Below are 26330 nucleotides of genomic sequence, written 5' to 3'. Positions count from 1 at the left end.
TTTCTTTTATCTCATCAAATTCTCATAGATTTTAATATCAGAGAGAGTATGATCCTTGCTTGCATGCTCGCTTTTCTTTTTTTTTTTTCTTTGCAAAAGGAAGAAAAACTAGACTGATTAACGTGTCCATATTTTCCATTGTTCATTTCCTGGGAATCATTCATTCCTTGCAATTCTTTAGCAATTGTAACACATTTTTCTAACAGAATTGGACTGTACCCCAAGAATGCAGAGCTCTCCATTTCAACAGAAAACTTATCATTCTACACCAAAAAAAAAAAAAAAAAAAAAAAAAAAAAAAAAAAAAAAAATTAAAATGTTTAAAAATAATTCAAACTTAACTGAATTAATTTAATCTTTTCTGAAAATACTAAGCTGTCACTTAGAAGGTTAAATCACTGTTCAATGATCTCACATTTGAACTCCTTTTCCTAAAGTCTGGTGAAATGGAAATGAAGGTCTTAATTTGGCAAAAGCAGTTGTAAACCAGTTTTCTTTTGGAAAGTGGGAAAGCTTAAGGCAGCATTTGTAGGAATGCAGTAAAATATCTGAAAATGAACACATTCTGCAATTTCAATGTAAAACTTAGAAACTGGATGGGAAAAAAAAAGAAAATGTTTTCTAGAAAGCAATTCCAAATTGCCCTAAACTCTCTTAATGCCAAAATAAAATTTCCTGTAAAGTCTGTTCTACTCATAATACATCACTATGCTTATTTTCTGATCTTCACTTGATTCCAAGTAAAATAATGAATAATGTGCATAGATGAGCTTAATACTAGATTTCAGAGTTAATATTTACAAGTATAAATCTTGAGAGTTTATTCTTAGAACTTGTTTCCAGCTGCATCAAGACAACATCAGAAATTAATTACAATGTAAGATAGAGCAGATACTTAGATATTTATAGGAAATTTATAGATATTCCTGATTACATATTATTTTATTAATAATAGGTGTGCTGATGTTATCATCTATGAAAGAGAGATGAATTCTCACTTTCTTATTCTTTCCCTGCATGTTTTCATCTCCTCAGTCTATACTTCTGGGTGATGTTTTCATTTGTTTGTAACAGCTTCCACACTTTATAAAACTGACTGTATTTAAGCTCTGCTGATTCCTACCTAATTATGTTATCTTAATATATTATTTTATTGTAACTTTTAGAAAGAAAAAACAGTCAAACAAAATTCTTGCAGTTGCACAGGTGTTTAGCTCTAATTTCTATTGCTCTCAAGAGTTATCAATTTAAATGCAGTGATTTGCCATTGAAACACAGGCTTGAAATAATTTGAAATAGCTCCCATTACTACATTGCACATTCATCCCACTAGCACAAGGCTTAAACAGAACTTATTTTCCTCCCTAGGATCATCTGTGACTTCTCTGTTTAGTCGTTCCTGCATTTTTTTGCTCTTCTAATTGCTCCATCTCCAATAAGTCACAAACTCCCAAGTATCCCTCCCACAGCATGATGTGCAGAAACAGTATTTTCCTTTCCACCAGGATGGTTTAGACAGCCTCCTTGTAGAACAAGCACATCAAGGAGTGTCACCCAGACGTCTTCAGGTGTGGATGTGTCTGTCATCCCTGGGTACAAATCATTTACATGTGAAAGAAAGAAAAACTATTCAACTCATTATTATTTTAAAAAAATAACTTTGGGATTGAGATCTATGTGGATTGTTGGTCTGTATGTCTGCATGAAGGCTGGAGATCCATTCTTCACCAAAAGATTCTGAGTGCAATTGAAGGAAATATATAGGTGGTCTATAGAGTGCTTCAGTTTTCTGCATCAAGATATCCTGTGATGCTCTGCTTTACTTCATTTTCCTTAGAAGACAAACAAGCATTTATACTTCTGTGAGAGAGACACAGATGACCAGTATGGCAGTTCTTGGAAAATTGTTCCCTGATCTTATGCCAGTTTCAGCTGTAAAACTATGACATGTATAAATGAGATGCTGAGAAGGCTTGAAGTCAGAATCACATCTAGAGACTTGAAATAGTCTACCCGATGAGCTTAATCCCAGTTCCACTGATGCCAAATTAGATTTCCCTTCACCAGACTTTGGCTAGAACTGCTCAGAGATGTCCATTCAGGTTGAGCACTGATTTCAACGAATTTGGATGGATGCAAAAATGGATGGATCTTGACATCTGGAATTATTCCAGACAACCTGCTACAGTATCTACTTTTATTATATGCTAATCTACCTACACCATTTTGGGGGATTGTATGAATACTTCATTCACTGAGAGCATTTGGGTTTTTCTTTGCTTGAAACAGCTTTGTAAAGAAGGCAAGAAGAGTATTTTATGCCTATTTTTCTTATATCCAAAACTGTCTTATGTCTGCAGGATGGAGAAATGCCAAAATTCCTTCTTTCAGCTGACTGCTGTGGGATTTGCTTTGAAATCTTCCTAAAGACTTTTTTTGTTATTATGTAATACCAAAAAATGAATTAGTGAACTACTCATTTTTATTATGTGTGGTCGTGGTGTATTATAAATATATAAATAGATGCTGGACTTTTCATGACACTTCAATTCTTTCTGTGTTCTGGTCATTTATAAGAAGTAGAAGTTGTGTAAACTCACCCTGGCTTTGAAAGTCCAGCTGGGTTCTTTCTATATCACTCATCACTGAATATGATGTTTCTGAGGACCAAATTTGGTCTTTTTCTAATGGCTGCTCTCAAAGGTATTCAACGCCCTCAGTAGGTTTCTACTGATATAGAACCACTTAGAATTTATTAAATTGTTCTGAGAAGAAAGCATATGAGTAAAATCCAACTGACTCTTTCTTTTCTGATATACCATCAGAAAAGAGGGAGTAAACTTTTTTCCCCAGAAAAGCCTACAGACTTAATTCTGCATGCAGAGAATAAGCAGATTATTGAGATTATTGACCAGATAGGTATTGTTAAAGCTGTTCTTCTGAGCAGAGCTATATATTAAATCTGTGAGAGCCTCACAAACCATGTATTATCCTTAAATATGTCAAATGAAGAACAAATACATTATTTGGGTTACAGTACGCCCGCTTAATTAAAGTTTCTCAATAGAATTTTCTTATATTTCTGCCCATTTCTTAAGCATTACCTCTGAGGTTATAGCTTTACATACATAAATAAAAAATTTGGGTTATTCTAAAAATATTTTGGAAATTTTGAAATCATGGTAGAAATTCAGTAAATTGTAAGGTTATCAACAGTGAAAAAATCCTACCTCTCTGTAGCAAAGCTGAAAAGAGATTCAATTGATAACTTAAGTGAAACTGGTTAAACTCCTCAGAGTTTAATCACAGTAAACAGTGATGATTTTGTTCGACTATAGAGAAAGTATTAGAACAGAAAGATGAAGAGATAATGGGGAAAAAACCATGTTGAGAATATTCAGAAAGCATGTATGTTAATGCTACATTTTTCAAACCATTTATCTCAGAAAACCAAATGGGTTTAGTTTATGTTTTTTTAGCCACAAGCATTTTGTTCTGAAAATGGGGCAAGAAAGTTTGCTAAGGTCTTATGAAATGTAAGTCTCATTTCTCCCCATTGTTTCAGCCCATGCAGATGCCATTTTTCAGCCCATCCAGAATGATGCCATTTTCAGGATATAGCAGGGATATAGTCTATGTCTTACAACAGAGATAGATGGCAAATCCTTGAAAATATACATTGTTCTTAACAAAGTGGGAGAGTGCAGCCCCATCCTTCCAAGACCTCCCACCTCAGTTTTTACCTGAAATCTCTGTATCATTGGATGTTATTTCTCAGAATATCCTCTTCCATTAAAGAAGAGGCAGCTCTGTGTTTTTCTACACCAAATACAGAGGCTGCAAAAATAAAAATTGCTGTGATGTCTCCCTGTAAATGTAGCCTACAGAAAAAGTGTTTATGGACAAACAACAGCAGCATCAAGGTAAAAACACCTATCTCCTTCGCCCCTTCCCTTAGTCGATGGCTGAACTTCAAAGTCTACTTTTGGACTATTTAAAATGCTAGTATGAAAAATAACAGGGAATTACTTTTTTACACCAAACTACACAAGGAAATTAAATTTAAAAAACCCCTATGCTAATGCACTGTAAAGGTTGCAGTTACAAATCACAGATCTGTTCATGGATATTTCATGAGCAGAAAAAAGGCTAAATTTGTCAGATAAATTATTCATTGTGAATTATTTGCTCAGCTCTACACTTTGCATGTGCACTATATTTATAAATTTAACAGGGATTCTGGTGGTACCTCAGAAAACAGCACAGTGCAAATTCTGCATATTCTGATGCAATTTCCAATTTCTCTCACCGTATATGTTCTGTGGATGAAATTCAACCCTCCCACACAATAGCTTGTTACCGAGGCTTTCCACACCATTATGAAACCCACCCCCAGCTCTCCTCCCAAAAGCAGGCTGGACTACAGCCACGGCCACCTTCCCTCCCCTGGGGTGGGCGTGGGAGCCAAAGGCCAAAGAAGGGGCTACTGGTGAGTCTGTAGAAAGGTGTGAGGCTAAACTTGGTTCTGGAGCTTGCTTGGGGAATGGGAAAGCAGCCCATGAGGTGTGTGGAAGGCTGGCCTGGCTGGCTGCCCATCTGCCCCACAGCCTTCCCAAAAGGCGTGCAAACACCTTACTTGGCAGCAAAGCACTCCACAACTACTGCTTGTTTAAGCTCATGCCAGCCTTGGTATCCAGTATATTTTACAAAAAAGTCGCTGCGTTAAGTCCTCTTGATTCTGATGAGACAAAATAAGAGATGGTAAGATGGCAAAAGAAACCTGAAAACACTCACTGCACAGCACAGCATCTCCTCCAGCAAATGACTCTAGAGAGAGGAGGAAAACATCTCCAAACACCAATAGAAGTGTTAGATGACAAAACAAGAAAACAAGCAAACAAGCAAACACTTTCAGTCACATACCAGGTCAAATCTCTTAAGTATCTTAAGAGAAAACAAGTGGAAGAGCATTGGTTTGTAGGTGAAAATTAAAATAAGCTCTAACACATAATTGTATGTGATTGGCAAGAGAGAATTTTTCATGAAGGGCAGACAGTGCTTTTAGAGAGAGATAAACACTTTTTGCTTTAGCAGGGATGCAGAGCCAGAGCAGGGAGATGATTTGGCAGTATATTGACTGCATGCTTTTATCCTTCCGGCTGCTTAAGTTCTAGGAGAAGTAACTTGAACAGGACTACAGTTTAATACACTGAGGCTTACACAGAAGGTATTATTTTCTCTTTGACAGGGTCCAGTGCTATTTTTACACTGTTTGATAGAGAGCTGCTGTTAGGCCTCAGGGAAGGAATAGTGATTCTTTAAGTAGGGCTTTACCTAACAGCAGCTTCCTCCCTCCCGCCACTTCAGCCACCTTCTCCAACATAGGAAATGCCTGGCTCTCCTTTTACTTTAAAAAATACATGTCATTAACTATCTCTTTGGTAATCTGCCTAACAAACCCTGGTTTGTTTGTGCAGGACGCCTAACTCCAACACCAGCCACTCTGTTTATTAGTCCCTTCCTCCCCACTCCAGTGCCCAGCCTCCCTGCCTCCTCAATCACATGTGTTGTTTCTCATTTAAATGAACAGTTGGATTCTTTTATTTCTTACAAGTGCTGGATTCGCCTTATCGCCCTCATTCCTTTGGGGGTTGCCAATTGGTTTTATCCACGGATGTATCATTTCTCATGCTTCCCTTTTTTCTTACAAAGAGAAAGAACCACTTCGTCAACAAGCCTCTCTGGAGTGGAAGATTAAAAACCTAGACATCACCTACCTTGCAGCGCTACTCCCAACTGGGTTGTGTAAAACTCAATTAAACTTGTCCCCATTGAATACTGCATTACAGTACATTAAACAGAAAATTCTTCAAGCGTGATGACAAAGCTTGAAACCTTGCCTCAAAGCTGTTCCTTGTAGCTTTCTTTAACATTTCACTCTTTATAGTGCAAGTCTCCCGTTGACACAACTTTAGTCCAGCTATGAAAAATCACAGAGCCCCACAGGGATTAAAAGAGAAAGAGGAGGAGGGGGAAAAAAAGGGAAAAAAAAAAAAGAAAACCCTATCAAAGCTGGTCTTGGCACTTTCCTTAGTGTATCTATTGAAACTATATCACCAGCAGACTAGAACCTGAGAAGTATTAGAGAGACCTATGAACAACCTGACAGTGTAGAATAAGACTGTGTTCAGTCTCTTTGGTTACCTTTCTGTATTTCCTTTTCTCCAAGAGAAATAGGTCTTCACAATCTCCCCCAATTAAAAAAATTACATAATGCCCTAAGACTGGACTAAAATTTGAATTAAAGAAGGGTACAATTCTGAAAAAATTATTTCAAGCCAAGAATTACAACCTTCTCCCAAATCTAAGCGTCAGTACTTTCTGAGGAAGTGTGAATTAAAGTCCCAATTCAAAGCAAAATGCAAATAAAATACCAAAAAATTGTTGCTAGCATTTCAAGTTTTAGGTTCTTCTCCTTATGAAAGGACAGTAACAAGTTTACCACACATTTGTTTCTACTACTAAGAAATAGTGTGACCTCAGGTAGAAACAAATGTGTGGTAAACTAAGAACTGGAAAGATTTCAAATTCTTAGGAACTACTCTAAGGAACTCACTAAGCAATGAGCTGTCCATGGGATAAGTAAGTAAAACTTTTATATTAAAATTTACCAAAGCCAGAGTTATCTATGCTGAAAAAGGAAAAATAAAAAAAAAAAAAGGAGCACATCAAATTAATTCAAAAATATTCCCACTTTTCTTGCATACACCTAATGAAATGTAGCCATGTTACATGTCAGCACCTCTGACTCCAGGTATATATATAGAGTTATCAAAAGTCTCACTGACTGAGTAGTTACATTTCAACAGTCCATCAATATCCTTCCAAATAATTCTTTATTTTCTTGACCTTAAAGCGATGTAAATAGACATGTTAAGCATCCAAATCCTTCCTAAATAATAAGGCTTGAAATGCCTACTTCATGCCTCCTGCCTTAAAAGCATGCATACTGATACTGCGCATCTTACAGAGCATTTAAAAAACACCTACAATCAAGAAAAATATTCCTGCATTTCAGTCACAAATGATCTAAATCATGCACTCACTATTTGGGCTGCTCAGACATGAAGAATACTGTATAATTGTTTTTCTTTCTTGTGTACTATTACTTCAGTTTATACTAAATATTCTGGGCAGATAATACAAAAGGATTTTGAAGATGCCACATGATATGCAGGTGATCACTCTGCAAAACTTATTTAGCAGTCCAGCTACATGTAGTTAACTGCTAGATTATCACACATAGACTGCTATATAAGCTCTGAAAAAGGCAGAATGATGCATGCCATTTTAAAAAGGGAACAAAGGCAAATGTAGTTAAGCAAGCCACATACCAAAATGCTGAGATTCAGTTACTTCTGGCAGTTCCTTTTCATTGCCTGAATTCTACATGAAGTCCTATGTGCCTTCTCTCTTGTGTTTTAATTTGCCAAAGAGCCCTTACTGCTAAGACAGTATTTAGGACTTACGATGAAGTCAAGGGACTTGTCAGTCCCTTCTGATTGCTCATCCTGACTAGTGACAAATTTTATCCATCTCTGGAGGGCAGAGTCCAGTATCTTTGGGTACATACTATTTATGGTACATTATACGCGATAAGAAAGGACTACTCAGAGATGGGGTTCATTCTTCCTTAGACATTTCCTCTATGCACCTTAATTTCTGCAGAGTCAGAAAATGAGAAAAGAAATGAGAACAATGAAGTAGGCAAATTATGGGATGGGTCTTTACTCCACTACGTCCATTTTGTACAAGTAGATGCCAATGAAGGTAACTGACTGTGATGCAAAAAAACAAGAAAAAAAAGACAATGTACCAACCAAGGTCTATATACAGAAAATATTTTAAACATACCAAAACATTAACAGCTTTTCCTTGTGTTAAGCAACATAGCCTAACTAGTTCAGTGCTATGAAAGAAGTCTATTTTCCATAGAAAGAATATTTATGTCAGGATAGAGCAAAATAATATAGCAACTCTACAAGAATATTGAGTTTAAAACTCGAAGTTGTCTTTAACAATATCATAAGAAAGTAAGATTGTTTCCCAAGTAAAACTAATTTTTTTTTCTCAGAGTTTTTTTTCTTTTTCTGTCTACTTACAGCATTATTCTACAAAACTCTTTCACTTAGCAAATACTAACCCATTTTTATGAGACTTGCCATATGACAATAAATAACAGGGAGAGGAATGGTGTAAATTTTTTTTTATTGTGTTTAGTTGGGATTGTGCATCCACTAGCTAATTCTGGGGGCTACAGTAAATTAATTCATTGAAAAATGAATCAGAGGCAACCTTTTACCAGGACCTGACATGTTGTTTATGTGAAAGTGATATAGTTTGATAAATCAGGTGTTTGATTTGTGCTGTACAGCTAAAATCTCTTGGGGCCATTTCCAAAAGACAAAATAGTTTCAGATTTACTGTTTAAAATTGCAGGATCTCCCTTTTTCCCCAGTATCCAACATTATTAACAATAATAACTAACTAATTAACTAACAATACTAGTGACTGGAGTCTGCAAACTTCAAATGCAAATTGACTCAACTTTTCTCCAGAAAGAAAGGTGAAGAAACTAAGGAAAAACAAAGAATGCTTCTGGATATTAATGGCAGACTGTCACGCCAAAGTGCTCAAAGAAAACTTCTGCTAATCAGCTTCTATTGATTCCTCTGTAACATCAACATCCCAGAGATGACACATGGGATGTGACCCAGCCATACAAGACTAACACACAAAAATAGCAGTCCTGAACTTAAGAATTTTCCTCAGTATCTTCAGCGTGAAGACCAACTCTTAGATCTCCCATGTATCAGTTTAACTGAAAAGAATCCAATTTAAGAAAATGCTTTTGTTAAGGAAAGTACTTCCCAATGGGTGCTTTTGGAGATGTCTCTGACTCAGAAATGAATTCTCTCTGTACAATCAGTCCTTTGAGTATTCAACTATTCAATTTTTTAAGAACACACTAGCACTAGAATTAAGAACACACTAGCACTAGAATCATGCTTCACTTTCCTGAATGTGTTCATATGTTCTTAAAGAGAAGAAGGTCATGTATCAGCTCATCACTTTTTTGGAATCTTCTAGCTGAATATATTACAGAGCTTTTTTAGGTGTAATTGATCCAAAATTAATTTTTTCTTGCTTAACATCACTCTTTAAAAAAGAAGAGAAATGGCATTTTGCAAGAACAAATTTTACGATGCTGAGAATAATTTTTTAAAGGTATCAAAAAGTTCAAGCTGCTCAATGTCCAAAGTTAATCCACTTATGTCCTAGATTATAAAATTAAGATCAAATCAATAAAAAAGAATGCAGAATATAATTTCTTTTACATAAATTTCTGCAGGAAAAAGGAAGAACAAATAAATAATGAATTTTAGGAAGTATATCAAAAATACAGAGCAGTGCCACATCTACATAAAGCTGAAGATCATATTGTGGCAAGCTAGAAAACTCTCGTGCTTCACTTGTTATGGTACACTGGATAAAACTGAGAAATAGCTGGCATGTACAAACACAGCCTTGTCTCGACTCATTGCAGAGCTTCTGACATTTAGGGATTTACACAGAAAGTTTATGGAAAGAGAAAGGACCATATTTAAAGAATCAGTCTTAGCAGATCTTTTGAGAGAGTGAAAAGGACCAGAAGTGGCTTCCATAAAAGCAACAAAACCAGTCAATTCCTTAAACCACTGTTAAAATTTCAAGCTTTCCCCCTAACTTAGCTAGTTAAACCCAAATAAAATATGTAATACTTTGCATGACAAACAGTAAATTGCTCCTGGACCACTGGTCCACAAAAGACTCAGGATGGGGTTCTGAACCTACAGCCAACGCTTGTTTAGCCCTAATTAATTTCTACCGTGGGAGGGAATGAAAGATAAAAGTCTCAAAGTATACTTCAGACTACACTTTCCACCAAAGTAAGCCACTGAAAAATATCATTGTTTGTGATTTTATACTTCATTTGCTCCAATGATAAATATAATTTAATTGAACCTTAATCATAGAACTGGCTTAGCCTTAGCAATCTGTCAGTCCTTTTTTTAAATTTTCATTTAATTGTAACTTGAAAATGCATTTAAACATCGCATAATTTAAATCCATTAAAATGCACGTGCAGTCACCATAAAAGCGAGCCTGATCACGTTTAAAAGAACAGATTATTAATAGAAGATGCATAGTGATCACTTGATGCCACCCTTCTCATTTCCTTGTGTAAAACATTTCCTTTTCATCTCATACTTTAAGTTCAATTGCCCATCTTACCATGTCAGCAAATGTTTTGTCTGGCCAAAGACAACGCTATCTCCCCTACATCTCAGATGCTTCCAATCCTATGTCTGAACATTTGTTTCAGCTGAAGACCAACAATACTTCACCTTAGTTTTCAATTTAAGTTAGCATGGCTTCACCAAGTACAAGTCTTGCCTGATCAACCCAGTGACCTGTGATGGAGTGACTGCATCAGTGGACAAGGGAAGAGCTACAGATGTCGTTTGTCTGGACTTTCGTAAAGCCTCTGACATGGTCCCCTACAACATCCTGCTCTCTAAACTGGAGAGAGATGGATTTGATGGATGGACTTCTAGATGGATAAGAATATGGTTGGACAGTCACATCCAGAGGGTAGCAGTCAACATCTCAGAGACCTGATGGATATCAGTGACAAGCAGTGTCTCTCAGGAGTCAGTATTGGGACCAGTGCTATTTAATATCTCTGTTAATGACACAGACAAAGGGATTGAGTGCATCCTCAGCAAGTTTGCAGAAGACACCAAGCTGACACACCTGTGGGTGACACACCTGAAGGATGGGATCCATCAGAGAGACCCAGACAAGATCGAGAAGTGGCCCATGGGAATCTCATGAAGTTTAACAAGGTCAAATACAAGGTGCTGCATCTGGGTCAGAGTAACCCCTGGGATCAACACAGGCTGGGGGATGAACAGATTGAGAGCAGCCTTGCCAAGAAGTACTTGAGGATGCTGGTGGATGACAGGTTGGAAAAGATCCAGCAATGTGCACTTGCACCCCAGAAAGACAAATGTGTCCTGGGGGGCATCAAAAGCAGCGTGGGCAGAAGGTCAAAGGAGGTGATTCTGCCCCTTTACTCTTCTCTAGTGAGACCCCACCCAGAGTGCTGCATCCAGCTCTGGGGTCTCCAGAACAGAAAGGACATTGACCTGTTGGAACAAATCTAGAGGACACCACCAAGATTAGAGGGATGGACCACCTCTCTTATGAGGAAAGGCTGAGAGAATTCAATTTGTTTAACCTGGAGAAGAGATTAGGTTCACTTCTTTGGGGTGACCTAATTGTGGCCTTCCAGTACATGAAGGGAGCCTAAAAGGAAGATGGAGAGGGACTTTCGACAAAGCTTTTAGTGACAGGCAAAGGGGAATGGCTTCAAACTGAAAGAGAGTAGGTTTAGACTAGATATTAGGAAAGAATTCTTTACTGTGAGGGTGGTGAGAAACTGGAACAGGTTGCCCAGAGAAGTTGTGGATGCCCCATCCCTGCAAATATTTAAGGCAAGGCTGGATGGAGCTCTGAGCAACCTGGTTCAGTCAAAGGTGTCCCTGTCCACAGCAGGATGGTTAGAACTAAATGATGTTTAAGATCTTTCCAACCCAGGTCATTCCATGATTCTGTGATTCATATTTGTCAATTCCTGTTAACTCAATGATTATCAGTTTTCTCAAAAATGTCTTTCATTTGTTCAGACCTTGAATAATTAGTGCACTGTCCTTATATGCTTCTAATACATTATTTTTATATATTCAATTGTAAAAGGAAGATTTCAACTTGTATGTGTGTCTACACCATCACTGTTTCAAAAAAGAATTTTTCATTCACCAAAATAAAGTTACAGAGCCCTGTATGTATTACAGGGCTCCGACTGTGCATCTTGATTTTTTAAATAAAACGTTACAATGGTTACTTTATCCATCTGATAAGTCTGAATAAATGCCTCTTCTAGTGTTTCTAATACAATCTAACTTTTCAACATTCTTACTACATTGCTTTGCACTCCCTAAATTGCATATTTTTCTCTGTGCTGTCTTCTACTTTCACCATGTTATTGCAAAACTAACATTCCTTTGTGATTTATAAAGCTAATAGTAGTAATTTTCTTAAGCCTTAACAATGTTAGCTAGGACTTATTCTTTCTATCTTCTGAAGTCTTTTCCAAATAATATTTCCTCCTAATGACTACTAACCTATGATAGTATAATTGTTTAGAAAAGATGGGAGCCACCCATGCAGAAGTATATATTGCAGCTATAGGAAGAGATTTCAGAACCTTCTGCATCTTGAGTTAAATACAGGCTGAGGTCTTAAACTGAGGCCTGAGGTTGTCATTTCTGTTTATAAATCTATGTATATGAATGCATGAAAGTATATATGCCTACATACTATGACATTATCATAGAAAATTGTCTTACAGGCAATTTCTGCTCCAGAAACAAGCCTTGGTCCTGCCTGCCACCACCAATTCAGTCATGTGCATCACCACTCAGTTACAGAACATGTCTAGTAAATTTGCTTCAACATCACAACTTGCTTCAACTATCAGAATTTGAGCACACTCTAGCATGGATTTTTGGTTGTCAGTATCACATTGCCCCATACGCCCTGACAGAATGAAACTGAAATAAGAAATAAAAAACCAAATCTGAAACAGCAATTTTTTCCATGTTTTTTCTAACATGGAAAGAACTTACGTTTTAAAAAAACTGCCGAGTTCTCTCTGTGCCTGCAGTAACAAAAGCTCATTTCTTAGATATTAAAAACACATTGAAGCAGGTTTCAACTTCTCCATATTTTCTTTACTTTTCTTCAGAGAAGACTAAAACAGTGGGAAGACTGAGGGGTGCCCCAGCCCTGGTGAGAAGAAGGGTAGCTGTAGGCACTAGGAACATCCTGCCTCAAGTGCAAGGAGAACTGCAATGAGGCACTCCTGTATTTTCTGCCATGCTAGAGTTCTTTCCGTAACCTTCAGTCTCCCTTCTCCCCACTTCACTATACACTCTTCATAACCTGCCTCAAAGAACAGGGTGCAATTGCCATTGCATTAGGAAAAACAGACATGGTCTGCAGTGCTGGCCTCAGCACCATGGTGCTCTGCTGTGAAGTCCTGCTCCTTGTGGCCTCTGCCTACACTAGTGAGCAGTGCTGGAATACCATGGGAGAAGGAGGGAAATGCTGACATTGATCTTTGGATCAGAGAGTACACACATTGATCCCCAGGATCAATAGAGAGGTCAGGATTCAGTCACACATGATCTCTAGCTACAGCTCTTAAGCAATTCCTGAAAGACAGTGGAGGGAGATGTATGTATGGATGACTAAGGGTTACATCTTGATCCCATTTTCTGTTTAAGGAAACCTACACTCCAGAAGAGCTTTTTTTTCAATTGCTTTTGGCTCTGAATCCATTTTCCTGAGCATAAAACAAATCTCCATGTCCCCGGTATTGCAACACGAGTTATCCATTTCCTTTAACATATACAACCATTTTAGACTTCTCTAATGTCAGGAAGCCTCCTTAAGCTCCTTTATTAACAATGAAAACAAAAATGAGCACAAATAGCTTCTAAAAGTAACACAGAGTCTAAGTATCATTAATAAATAAATTAGTCAGGATCCAAAATATGGCTAGGGAGTTTGAGAAGAGAGAACTGCTGGCTCTGCCATTGCCTGTGCAGGCAAGCACAGCAATCGCCTACTGGAGTCTCCAGAGTAATAGGAATAGGAGCTTAGGGACCTAATAATAGATCACTGACTTGCAGGTCAATTAAGTGGCCAAGAAACACTTGAATTCCACCCACTGTGCCATAATAATGGCCTTGCTTGTAAGCTGCTAAAGACAAAACACATCCAACATGATTTTAACACTGCATTCCAGGTAGCCCAGCTCCACTACCCACTTGGACATCACGGCTGCCCATCACACAGGTTTTGCTGGGAGCTTGGCACCTTGAATGCTATAGAAGGGTCTTCTCTGAATTATAAGCACCAGACTTAATCCATCTGGAGATAAGGGACATAAAATTCTCACACCTCAGTGTCCATTATACACACAACAACTTTGAATGGGGGAAGAATATATTTCAACATTTTTCAGGTTTTGCTTTTACATGGCACACCATTAGTTTGTCTTGTATCACAAATACACAGTAGAAGTATTTAATAGGAATCACTATAAAACAGGCTGCAGATTAATCTAGCCCTGTTTCCTCCCATACAGACATTTTATACTCAGCACCAATGGAGCTGCCTGAAAAGAATGACCCAAGTTTGATATTAGGCTTCTAGGTCATGGTTTCACCTTGACAACAGCTCTTTCATTTCAAGCAGTAACATTTGCCAGGATCCCTAAGGTGTTTTCATTTTTGTCAGGAAGTGTAGGGGGGAAAAAAGTATGAAAAAATGATAAATCTTAATTCACAAGCTACAGGACTATCTCTGTGTCTCCAGCACAAAACTTAAAATCCAATCCAGGACCTGGATGTGTATTAGGAGGCTGCAGATTTAAACCTTGTCCACCATGATCAAACTGGATTTATGGAGCATCATAACTCTCCAGACACCATCCAGCAGCTTATTAATTTAATAGACTCCTGTCCATTCCATGATGTTCCTGCCCTGACAGTCTCTCAAGATAAGGTGAAAGCCTTTTGACAGGACAGAGTGCATATATATTTTCTTCTGTTTTCTTGTGGATGGGGCTGTCGACAACTTGAAATGTGTGGCTCAGCAAATTTGGGGGCTTTTTTTCTTCCCTCTTGCTTTGTAGGGAAGATGACAGAGGTAATGGTACCATGAGCCCCAGGGGTCACAAGGTTATTGCAATCCTCAACAGTTACTCAGCACAATGGAAAAAAAAATTAATTAAAAATAAAACACATTTAGCCTATGTATCATATCCTGAAAATAATGACAACATTTTTCTTAAAAAAATTCTAAATGACTGATTCTACTGCAATTGACTTAGAAAAATACATACATTGAAAAAAAAAATCTCTACATTCTGTTTGCATTTATTGTTGCCAGTGGTCTCAATGTATGAAGCAATATTTCTTTTCATATGGTCACAGTGTGAAGTGCAGACTGGGCTGCTTTTTCATCCTGAACATGCTCTCATAGGCGAGTTTTGGACTCAGTTTACAGCTTTCTATAGCTTCAGTCTAAAATACATAATTCTGTGCAAATCATGTCAGTATTCTGCCTATTTCCTTGTCTCCTCAAATGAAAAATAATTCCAATTTCAAACTATGAAATACACTACATAATAAGTGATAACAACATAAGAAAAAAGACCCAAATCAATATACATATGAGAACAAATCATACCATTTGGCTGCTATGTAAATGAAACGCACTAATAATGAACAAAAGCATTTTCATATTAGAAGTGGAAATTTAGTTGTACTCCTGTATTTCTTGTCATCTTCCCTTTATTATCTATATGCTTAGAATTTAAAGGGCATGTAATAATATACTGCGTGCTATTATATGCATATTCATAAAGATGCATAAAATAACCTTCTTATTGTTGATAACTAAGACAATATACAAGGCCCTAACCTCTAACTCCCTAAAGCAGAAAATCCCCCACTGGATCTATTTACAAAGGTAAAAAATTAAAATAAGGAAAAAGTACAGTTCTGCTCTGTGAGTTCTTTGAAGCTGAATAGTGTCTGAATTAAGTACTCAATACTGTGACTGCTATCAACAAGACATAGGAACCACTAGTGATGGAGGCAAAATATTTTCTCCTTCCGTGTCCAGCAAGCACATCATCAGGACTAATTTGCAATGGTTTCACTCACAACAATGCCATTTGATCAACATCCCTACAAAACCAAAGAGGGAGCCTGAAGTCTACTTGCTTACCAATCATGCCCTTCTGTCTGTATCCACAACATTTTCTTCCAATGACTGTAAATGCAGATACATTATTCTATGTAAGCATTATGCATGTAATTATACCTCTCTTGAGAAATACTTTGCAATTTTTCAGTATTGTGTAAAAAGAAATCCAAAACAAGCTCTTCCATAGACCTTTGATATTAGGGTGTCACATGTATTCTGTTAAAAACTCAGATTTTTTTTGTCACTGGATACAAAGAAAGAACAAAAACCTTTAGCACCACTGAATGCTTCAGCACATTGTATAGATAATGAAGGCATCCAGTAGGACAGCAGATACTGCAGTTTTCTGACTGTCCATGTGGAACAGACTTAGTAAATTTACTCCATTTTCTTTTAATAGTATGTGGAAAAAAGTCCCTTGCAATCTAAAATATATGGCCCAAGTTAACCTTTGGCCTACTAAACAACTTGTTCTCTGACCCAAACCAAATTATACTCATATTCTAATGTAGCAGTGTTTAAACTTCTTATGATGTTTGACCTCTGTCTCATTAGGGTCCCTGATGCTGTATGTCTGTGGTGCAATGTACCATTACATTGCCTGAAGCTGCAGAGGAAAAAAAAGTATTTGCTAGCTGAAAACTCTTTTGCTGGGGAAAACATCATATCAAGGATCTCACAGAACAATCAAGAAAAATAATTCTCTGTCACCAAAGAAGAATTTAAGTACCCCTCTGTTGCTACAATTGACTTTTCCTCTATGTTAAAAATTAGAATGTTTACTTTAAATTAGCAAAATTAATTAAAAATTGCCTTCAACCTTTACTAGTAGTTTCATGCAACCCTTTCACAATGTTTGTATTTTCAGTATATGGCACACACACTAGCTAAATAAGCCACCCCAGTACCAGTGAAGTAAGTAACCAGTTATGCATTTACTGACTTATTTTACGTGAATTATGGGGCTCAGTAGCCAGGGGAAGCCCCAGAAGGGTCGAGCAAAGCCCTCTGCCTCTAGTCCTGACTTCTGACCTGCCCTCTCCTCTGTGCTGCATTTCCTCAAGCTTCCATTTATAAATTAGCTACATGACACAGTTTCGGTGTGGGCAGCTGTCATTTTAAATATCGTTCTGTAAATCCACCCTAGCAGGCTTCCTCTCTACTGTGATTGGAGAATAGACTCTTTGGGGCAGCTTTCAAAAGCTGAGTCTGTTTGAGCAAGCACCCATCCCTTAGCTGTGTGGAGCAGCACTCCCCAGAAATTCCCTCCCCCCACTCCCTGTCTTTCGTTCACCAAAAGAAAATGACAATTCTCGGATCTCACCCTTCGGCAATATCCTTCCTAGCAAGAACTTTGTTATAGTCGCCCAGTGGGCACAGACTGAGATTTCACTTACAGAGATGGAGGTTTTTTATGGCTCTCGATATCATGTGTCTGCACCACCAGCACAATTAACGGGAGCGTCCTGTGGAATCACTTACGGAGATGTCATGCAGTGCCTGTGGAACCGCACTGGGGCAAGGATGGGTTTTTTCTCCTCCCGCATCCTCTCAGAAATAACGAAGGGCATAAACTACTCAGTGAGACCAGGCAGAGGAGGAAATAACATCAGTAAATCACTAATGGAAATGCAAAACCAAACACTGCCTCACACAAACTGAGATGATGTCTGGCTTAAGAAGTGTGCAAGTCACTGCCTGCAGCCACCTCCTTTTTGGCAGCCATACCCGACCCCATCCCATCATCCTGTGCACCACCACCCATCCCTGTCCCTCCAAGGGGCAGCCTGCAAAGCGGCCGTTTCCTAAATTAGGATTTGCAGCAGGAGACGTGCCCCCTGGCTGCCACCTGGCCGGCAGCATGCTCAGTGGGACGCAACGCAACCCGACCGGCCCAGACACACGTTACACATGTTGGCTTTCCTGCACAGAGTTATCCTGTGGTGCTCTGCAATCAATTACTGTTATACCACCATCATTAATAATTTTCTTAATGAAAATGATTCTGTTGATCTCCGTTGTATTTTAATTATCAGAGTTAAGCATAATTACACTGCAGCTCTGAGCTGGCATGTAGACTCCTTTAGGGCGCAATTTTGTTTTAACACACTGATAATGTAATTTTACATTGTGTCAGTTGTTTAGTTATTATCCAGTCGTACAATTCCGCTGTATTCCTGATAACAGATAATAACCTTAGCACCTCCTATATCCTGAAGTCATTTAAAAAGCAATATTGGAATTTCACAACTAGCTAACTTAATCGCCTTATGATTTTATAATTCCCACAGCTAAATATTTGTACAGACACCCTGTTTTAACAATGCCACTAAACATACGGTGCCCATACATTTCACATAAATGGCTTAAGTAATATCTAGAAAAATGTCTGTTACATGAGCATGGCTTTTAGTCTGCGCAACTGTGGTTTTTATACTGTTTCTATTCTGGTCAGTCATAATTTATTTTTTAAAATCCTTGCAGTTCCAGTGAAAGATTTTCAGTAAATAAATATCCCAGCCCCCTCCTAGCTTGTGGGGAGACTCTCACCCATGGTCTTAGAGATTTTCCAGGTCTGGTGCACAACTCTGTTAGCCAAAAATGTTTCTCAAGTACACTATGTGGCAATGACCATACAGTTCATACAGTTCATGCATTAATACCTCTTACCACTGTAACTTGCTTGAATTATGCTGAAGCTTTTTTTTGAAAAGAACATATATTTCTAAATAAGCTGTAATGCATAAAATCTGTCTCTCAAATCTCAGTTTCTAAGACATATCTCAAATTACTGACTAGACTTCTTGAAAGTCCATTTTGAAACACGAGGGAAGTTTATGATAAATATTAAAACAAAAAGAGCATTTCTTTTGAATGCAACTACAGTTGTAAAAGTTTCAAGAAAATGGAGTGGAATAACGGCATGTGCCATGAGTAGCCAGCTTGTATCAGAATTTGTAAAATGGAACAATAATTAACTATCACTAATGAAATGTTTTTCTCTTTTCTAACTTGTCCTAGTATTGGGGAAATGTAATTATAAAAAATACAGGTAGTATCCTAGACTAAACTGAATAATTAGAATAGCACTTATTTCAAATACTGAGTATTTACTTCATAGCTATCCACTTTGAATGTACTCTGATGTGTGATTTTAAATAACTGGTTTCTTTATTTAAAGGTTTGTATAGAAGATGACTTGTGATTGCATTGTAATAACTTAGATATATAATCCTATATGTGTACATCAGAGATATATATATATAAATTTATCGGTATATAGATATATGCGCACATAGATATGCACACATACGCTTTGTTTGCTTGCCTAGGGAAAATATTTTATGGAGAGCATTGAAGGCAAATAGGGCCAGCCAGCTCAAATTCTCTTTCAATAGAACATACATTCTAGGTTCCTGTCCTTGTGATTATTCTGTGTGCAATATGTGGGTGACTACAGTGCTCCACAGCCTCTAGTGAATTGGAAATCAGACTGACATTCCTATGTTCTCCTGAAGGATCTGGGGAAAATTCTGCTCTCAAAGATATCTCTGTAATGAGCTAAAAGGAGATATGGCATGTGCTTCTGAGTCAGCAACTGATCAACCAGTACCATGTACTGTTAGCCAATTCTAAACTTATCTTCCTCTTAGAAATGTGCCAATTTACTCCACTCATCTCATCTTGAGTTTTGTATGGAAAACAGCTCCCAGGTGACCAAATCTGCTACATGGATAATTCCACACATTTGTTCAGCTAATTGCTTTCAGAAATAACAACGTATTGCTAAGCAAACTAACCAAATTATACACATGCAACTACAACATAACATCGAATTACAGCTACATGCCAGCTGACACCGTTTCATTAGAAGTAATGGCACTATAGGAGACAGAAAGCTAACACAAATCAAAGCAATGTAATCTGGAATGATGAGATACAAATTGAAGGAAGAAACATTATTCTATTTATTTATTTTACCATCTTCTATTTGACATTGTTTTGTGATCCAAGCCAATTAATCTCTCTAGTACAAAAATCCCAGTAGAGCTCAAGGCAAGGGTAGGTGCTTAATGACCGACAGAGCAGCCACCTCAGAGTTCAAAGAGAGGAACAGAATGCAGTGGAAGCAAAGCATAGCTACAACTTCCTTCCTGCATTATTTTAGTGAAGTAGCAGTTTTTTAACATGTATTTATCCTCAAATTTATCCTCAACCTTAGTTATAATATGCATCTGTGGTAGAGACAATAGAATTCACCTTGAATACTGTTCAACTGTCTCACCATACCTTGTTAACCAAGTACCAAAATAACTGGCATAATCAGTGAAACAAAATCCATCACCTTTGAATGAAAATACTAATATTTTGGGCTAATCAGATTGCATCAAACTTAAGCAAGTTCTTACTATTTGAAAAAAAATAAATCATATTTCAATAGATTAAATCAGACTGCACTGAGACTGTCTAATGAATTAGATAACGTTTGTAAAATACTTTGAAGATGAAAAGTCCAACTGGTAAATATGTGCTAAGTATTAATATAATTACAGAAAGAATATAATACTTGATAAGACATCATCCTATGGGAATTTGCAGGAGCTATGTTTTGGAGTGAAAGTAGTTTCCCATTACATTAAAAAGTTTTTGCAGAAAAGTTTGCCTGTGTGTATTCAATATTACGAACAGTAAACTGAAGCTCTGGATTCATGCAAAAAGCTTCACTGTGTTTGCTACTCAGAGCACTCTGCTGCTTCATCCACTTGGGCTGCAATCAGCAAGCTGTGAAGGAAGGGCAACTCAACCCTTTTTAGATCTGAGCTCAGTCCTCTAGTACTGCAGGTGTTTTAGGTTGTAGAATGAATGTGTTGACATTTTGTAATTATAATAGAAAGAATTTATAAGACCCTGGTGTGCAACTCATTTTTAACACGCAAATTCCCTGTTTTCAGCGTTTCAACTTTCAAAGGCTTGTGGCAGTTTAAAAGCAATCCTCTTATAAGTGTATAAATTGCAATGATTATAGGAACAAGTTGTAATTGTTTCTAGTAAGTTTTTAGGAGTCTTTGATGTTATGATTAGTGTTTTGTATGTTAATATATTGATATGGGTGCTTATTTGCCTGGATGCTTGTATGCTGAAATGGTCACTAGGTTGCCTCAGCAAACAAATCTTTGATCTCAGTAGGTCTGTTTGGTTAGAAATAAGACCTAAAAGAAATTAAACAAGAACAGTGCATGTTCTAAAGTATGCACAAAGTGCTGAGATTGGTGATGGAAATCAATCAAAAAAAGGAAGAAAAGTCACAGTTTTGCAACCTGATCTGTAGGGTGAACGCCGAACACAGCTACACTACGTTATTTTTATTCCATGTATTCAAGTGGTGTTTTGTTTAACTTTTTTGAAAACACGTAGTGATGATTCTGTAGCTGCATTTAGAAAGCTTTCACAGCAACTGACCGAATAGTGTGCATAGTCCATGGTGCTATGGACCAAACCCAAGGCTCCTTTGTGTTGGTTCGAGATGCAAGGCAAAAGCCTGAGCGCCTTGAACCAAAGGAGCTGTTAGATGTGGTGGGTTAGATAAAGCATCCTTGGTGGGCAGCCTTGTAAGAACAAATCTGAAAATCCATGGAAGACAGAAGTGGTACCCATTGCCACGAGCCAATACACTCCAGTGAAGCATCATCACATCATGCCACTATGCAGAGACTGGAATGTCAGACGTGACAACCCTGAAATCCAGTTCCATTTATCTTATGTTACCATGTTGACACAAAGTCTTTTCATAGTCTAATCAAGTTCTCATTCTCCATATAAAACTGGATTTCAGTTAGTAGTCTACAACGTAATGCAGCATAGAGAAATGATATCCAGTATGCCCAATAAAATGTCAAAAGGAATTCACCTATTCAAAGTGTAGAGATTTTACCGGTGTTTCCCAGAGTACTGACTCTCAGAGAGAAATGGATGGTACATTTTATGTCAGCTGATGTCCTTCAGTGTTTATAAAGTATTTAATAAACTACAGGCACCCTCTGGGGTTTTTATATCACTAGAAGGAAAAAAAAAGGCAAAACCAGAACATGGGAAAAAAATGGGAACAAAAACTGACATTAAGGGCAGACATAGCATTAATTTTCCTAGTATGCAACAGGTATTTGTTTATCTCAGTAGCTTACGCAAGAAAGTAAAGAAAAAGATCGGTTTGTGTTTACCTTTGCTGTACACAATGCAGTTGTTTTTGTTGTCTTCTACTCCTTGCCAAGTCACATCCAGCAGCCACTTGGGGCCAGCAGTCAGTACCATAGGGACTGAAGCCTTTGTCTTCTGTAGGAAGAATGATAACAAACAGATGCCATTTGTTCACCTTGATTAAGAACTTGAATAATAATGGTAATAATCATTTTATTTGCAAACAACAAAATCTCCAAACCCATAAGCCAAAGACTTATTCCCCTGCCTCAGGATTTTTTTTAAAGAAGACACAAGCAGAAGCTTTAGTTCTTTCATTGATTGAATGGCGAAACTATTATCAAGGATTTTTCCAAATGATATTGGATCAGATCTCCAAGATTAGGCAGATCTCTGGTGGCTGAGAATTATAAAGGGAATGCAGATGACTTTCAAAGCAAAGAGCCAAGTGTTTAGAAGTGAACTTTAGACACATTGTACTTCATTATCAGTGGGATCTCCCTATTTCCTGAAACAGACAGGAAAGAATTTAAAGAATCGGTATTCATTTCAAAGATCTGTCCTGGGTAACATTTGTATTATCATAGGAAATTGTTCAGAATGGATAAGGGAATTTTTCCCCTTTCGCTATGTGTTGATGTGTGATTTTACTATGTCTGAAATAATAATAATGCTAATGATTTACTGCAAAAAGACTACAAAACAAGTTGTATTAATACATTAAAAAACTCAAAAGTAAAGAAGGACATCATCACACCTGAAAGGCATGCAGGCAATTTGCCATCTCCTGTCTGTATTTCAGATTCTGTATTTAGAGAATTTGGTATTTGAGGAGATAAGGCAGAGGCCTCAAATTTATTAACACTTAACTCCTTTTACTAATCAAATGGCAAAATTCTGAGTTTGTCAGTATGTGGCAGTTAGACTTCTATCACAGACACTTCTTCTCTGTATCAAGAATGAAACCACAACAGAAGTACAAAGTACAAAAGTCACAATGTAGTTTTTAATTCTTTTTTTCTGAGATATAATTCTGTCCAAGACATTCCAACATTTTGTAAGAGAATTAAATTATTTTTATATTCCAACAATAATTCTCTAGTTGTCTTAACCTATTTTTTATTGTGATATGCTGTACGACTGACCAAGATAAAAAAACCGGAAGATACAGAAAATCATATTTACATGGACATTCCAAATGCTTTGCCCACATTTATTATCGATAACTATCCTAGAAATGTAGTGAAGAATATGAACATTTACCACAGATCATATTACATTCACAAAATATACCTGAAAATATTTATTGAAAATAAGATACTGCTTAAAATATTTTAGTTATGTAAGATTAAATCAATAATCTTAAAGAATATATACTATAATTACATTAATATTTTAACAATAATGATAAATAAAGACAGACATCAAATATTACAGGCCTTCATATTTTTGTGGGGTTTTTGTCTGTTTAGACTCCAATACTATTTTATCCAATACACTACTTCTTACTTAATTTTAATTTTAGATTTTACATTTTTCATACAAATGCTTGTGCACAAGTCACATTTTTATATGAACTTCATGACATTATTCATATTCCTTGAGTATGGGAAAAAACAGATAGAAATTATGAATGAAATTAGGAAAAAGGAATGTAACATCTAGCAAAAATGTAACTACCTAGTGAAAAAATACTGAAACCAGAGACATGCAGTGTCTCAACTCCTAGTAAGACTTTCTCTATGGGAAGTTGCAGAAAGTATGTTTTGCTTATATGAAGTATTACAAGAGTCAACCCAACCACATGCACTTGCATTTTGAATTTAAATTCTAATTAATAATTGACCAGTAAACAAAACAATTTTATTTTTTAAAAGTTGGTTAAGTTTCTATGTAAATTATCAAGAAGCCTGATATTATCAGTTATGAAATCAATGGAAAGTATATACATAGGGGCTATATAGAAAATAATGACATGAACTAGGCAAGGACTGAAAAAGAGCTGCAGCAGATGACATGAAAGGTAATCAAAGTATCATCTCTATCTTCTATCATAGGAAAGTCTGAACTTTACTGTAATTTACACCAAAACAGTGCTAAGGCTGCCATGGAAACAATGAAAAGTGGCTATTCTTCCCATAGCTGAGAATCATACCCAAATTGAATCCAAACTGTAGCAAGAATGTTAGCAACTATGGCTGCATAGCAATAATGAAGAGGAGGATCAGGACACACTCCAATACTTGCTGCATTTCTCCAAGTGCCATTTCAGCCAAGCCTTTAATATGTTTTTGTGCTTATATGTGCTTTCAGTCTCTGGCAATTCCAAGTATAATCAAAAGACAGTGAATTATTATCCAGCTAGAAGACTTTTCCAAGTACACCAAAAATGATTAAGACATTCAAAGAAGTATTCTTTTTTCCTAAGTTGGAGGACAAGTTAAAAAACAGAACAAACCAAAATTCTATCTTTTAAGTGCAGAAAGGATAATCTATTTAATTTTCACAAGATCTAATTCCTATTTCTGGTTTACTTCTTTCCAGACGTCTGACATTTCATTGTGTCTCTTCCATCTCTAAGGGTATTATCTGCATTAAGGTGGTATCAAAAAGCCTCAAATAATATCAGGATCTTCTTGTGCTGGGCAATAGTTTATCTACATAGACAGGACAAATAATATGTCCTGGGAAAGGATTATACTTAACCACATACTGCTGAGGAAGAATGAGATACAGAGATACCGTTTGACTTTCTCATGGAGATTAATTTTTCCTTTAGTAAGTGGTAGGCTTAGTCCCAGGCCACCACCCCAGTTTCCTCCAGACAAGGAGAGGGGCCTAGGCCTCATCCCTTCTGAGGTGAAGCAGCAGCAGGTAGTCACCATGTGTGTCTGCTTTACTGTTCCCCATTTACAGGGCTTTTTTGGAACTTAAAGAACTCCGTGGTTATCACTAAATTAGCTTCCAGGTCGGCTTGGCAGTTAAATTTGTAATCAGCTCTGCAGCTGTAAGTGGTCTCTAAGCACTAGAGATAGGCTGGAGGAGGAACAGGATGTTTCGTCTCAAAGGTCTGCTAGCCCAGAAGAACTGGTGAACACCTCAAAAGAATTTCCCATTCTCCCATAGCTCTGCTCCCAAGCTGCACAGATATGTAAATAAACTTATTTTAATATGAAAGCAAAACTTCACAAGACCCCGGCTGCTTGTAAAGCTTGGCAGCTCCACTGAGGGATACCAGCAGTGGCTTCCCTTTGATGCACCTTAGTGGCATATTGTGTGAGCTGTAAGGCAGGTCAGGACCACAGCAGCAGTTCTTGGGGTCTGGCATCCTGTGAGGTTTACACGTTCATAGGTGTTCACCACCGAGAGAGGCTTGCTCTTGTGCTTTATTATATAGTAAGAACTGAAGCAAGCCTGCTGATTCAGGAAAGGCCATTTCCTTAAAATGGTTAAAATGAAAAGACCCCAGTCCAAGATAAAAAGAAGCTATGGTTAAATCAGTCATGCCTTTATCACCTCAAGATTAGACTACTGCAATGCGCTATACCTGAGGCTACGTTTTAAATCCATTTGAAAGCTGAAGCGGGTGCAGAATGCGGCAACCAGCTTCTAAAGCAGGATATCGTGCTTTGAGCACGTTACACCAGTGCTTTTTAATTTGCACTAAGTGTCTGTGGAATTTAAGGCACTGGTTAGAACCTGTAAAGGCTGGGACCTGTCTGTTTGAGATACCTAATTGAGACCTGCCAGGTCCTTTGTCTCAACTGTACAACCACAGCTGAGAACCACAGAGGAACATGAAAAAGGGCTTCCTTGGCTTGACACCGAAGAAAGTCTTGGCAGGGCAACATATTCTTCACGACAGCTCTTTACCTTTGGGATATCATCCTACTTGAAATAAAGTATGTTCATGCTCTGACTGTCAGAAACTTCTATGAAAATCATCCTGTAATTCATAAGATGTACTTGTCATACGGCAAAATTTACTTGGTCATTCCCAAAACAGTGGGGGTAGGTGTTACCTACTTTACACTGTTTTGTTTTGGCTTTTTTTTTTAAAGTGCTAGTAGGAATACCTCTAGCTTAAGAAATGTACCTTTTTACACACATACAAAAAAAAGCTTTCTTGACACAGGAGCAACAATATTGCAGTTTCTTACAAATAAGACTTCAAAAACCAAACGTAA

General features: G+C 37.3%; 1 protein-coding gene across 2 annotated transcripts in view; it reads right to left on the bottom strand.

The window, feature by feature from the left end:
• The window catches only part of ZFPM2 (zinc finger protein, FOG family member 2), a 305809-nt gene that overhangs the window by 88493 nt on the left and 190986 nt on the right, over nucleotides 1-26330 (bottom strand). For both annotated transcript variants that reach the window (XM_032131306.1, XM_032131307.1), the window contains one exon: nucleotides 22167-22278. In XM_032131306.1, coding sequence (XP_031987197.1) covers nucleotides 22167-22278 — 112 coding nt within the window. The remainder of the gene's footprint in view (nucleotides 1-22166; nucleotides 22279-26330) is intronic.

Source organism: Corvus moneduloides, chromosome 1 (genome assembly GCF_009650955.1).
Source record: "Corvus moneduloides isolate bCorMon1 chromosome 1, bCorMon1.pri, whole genome shotgun sequence".
Lineage (NCBI taxonomy): Eukaryota > Metazoa > Chordata > Aves > Passeriformes > Corvidae > Corvus > Corvus moneduloides.
Note: the sequence above shows the minus strand (reverse complement) of the source record. Positions and strands in the feature narration are given on the sequence as shown.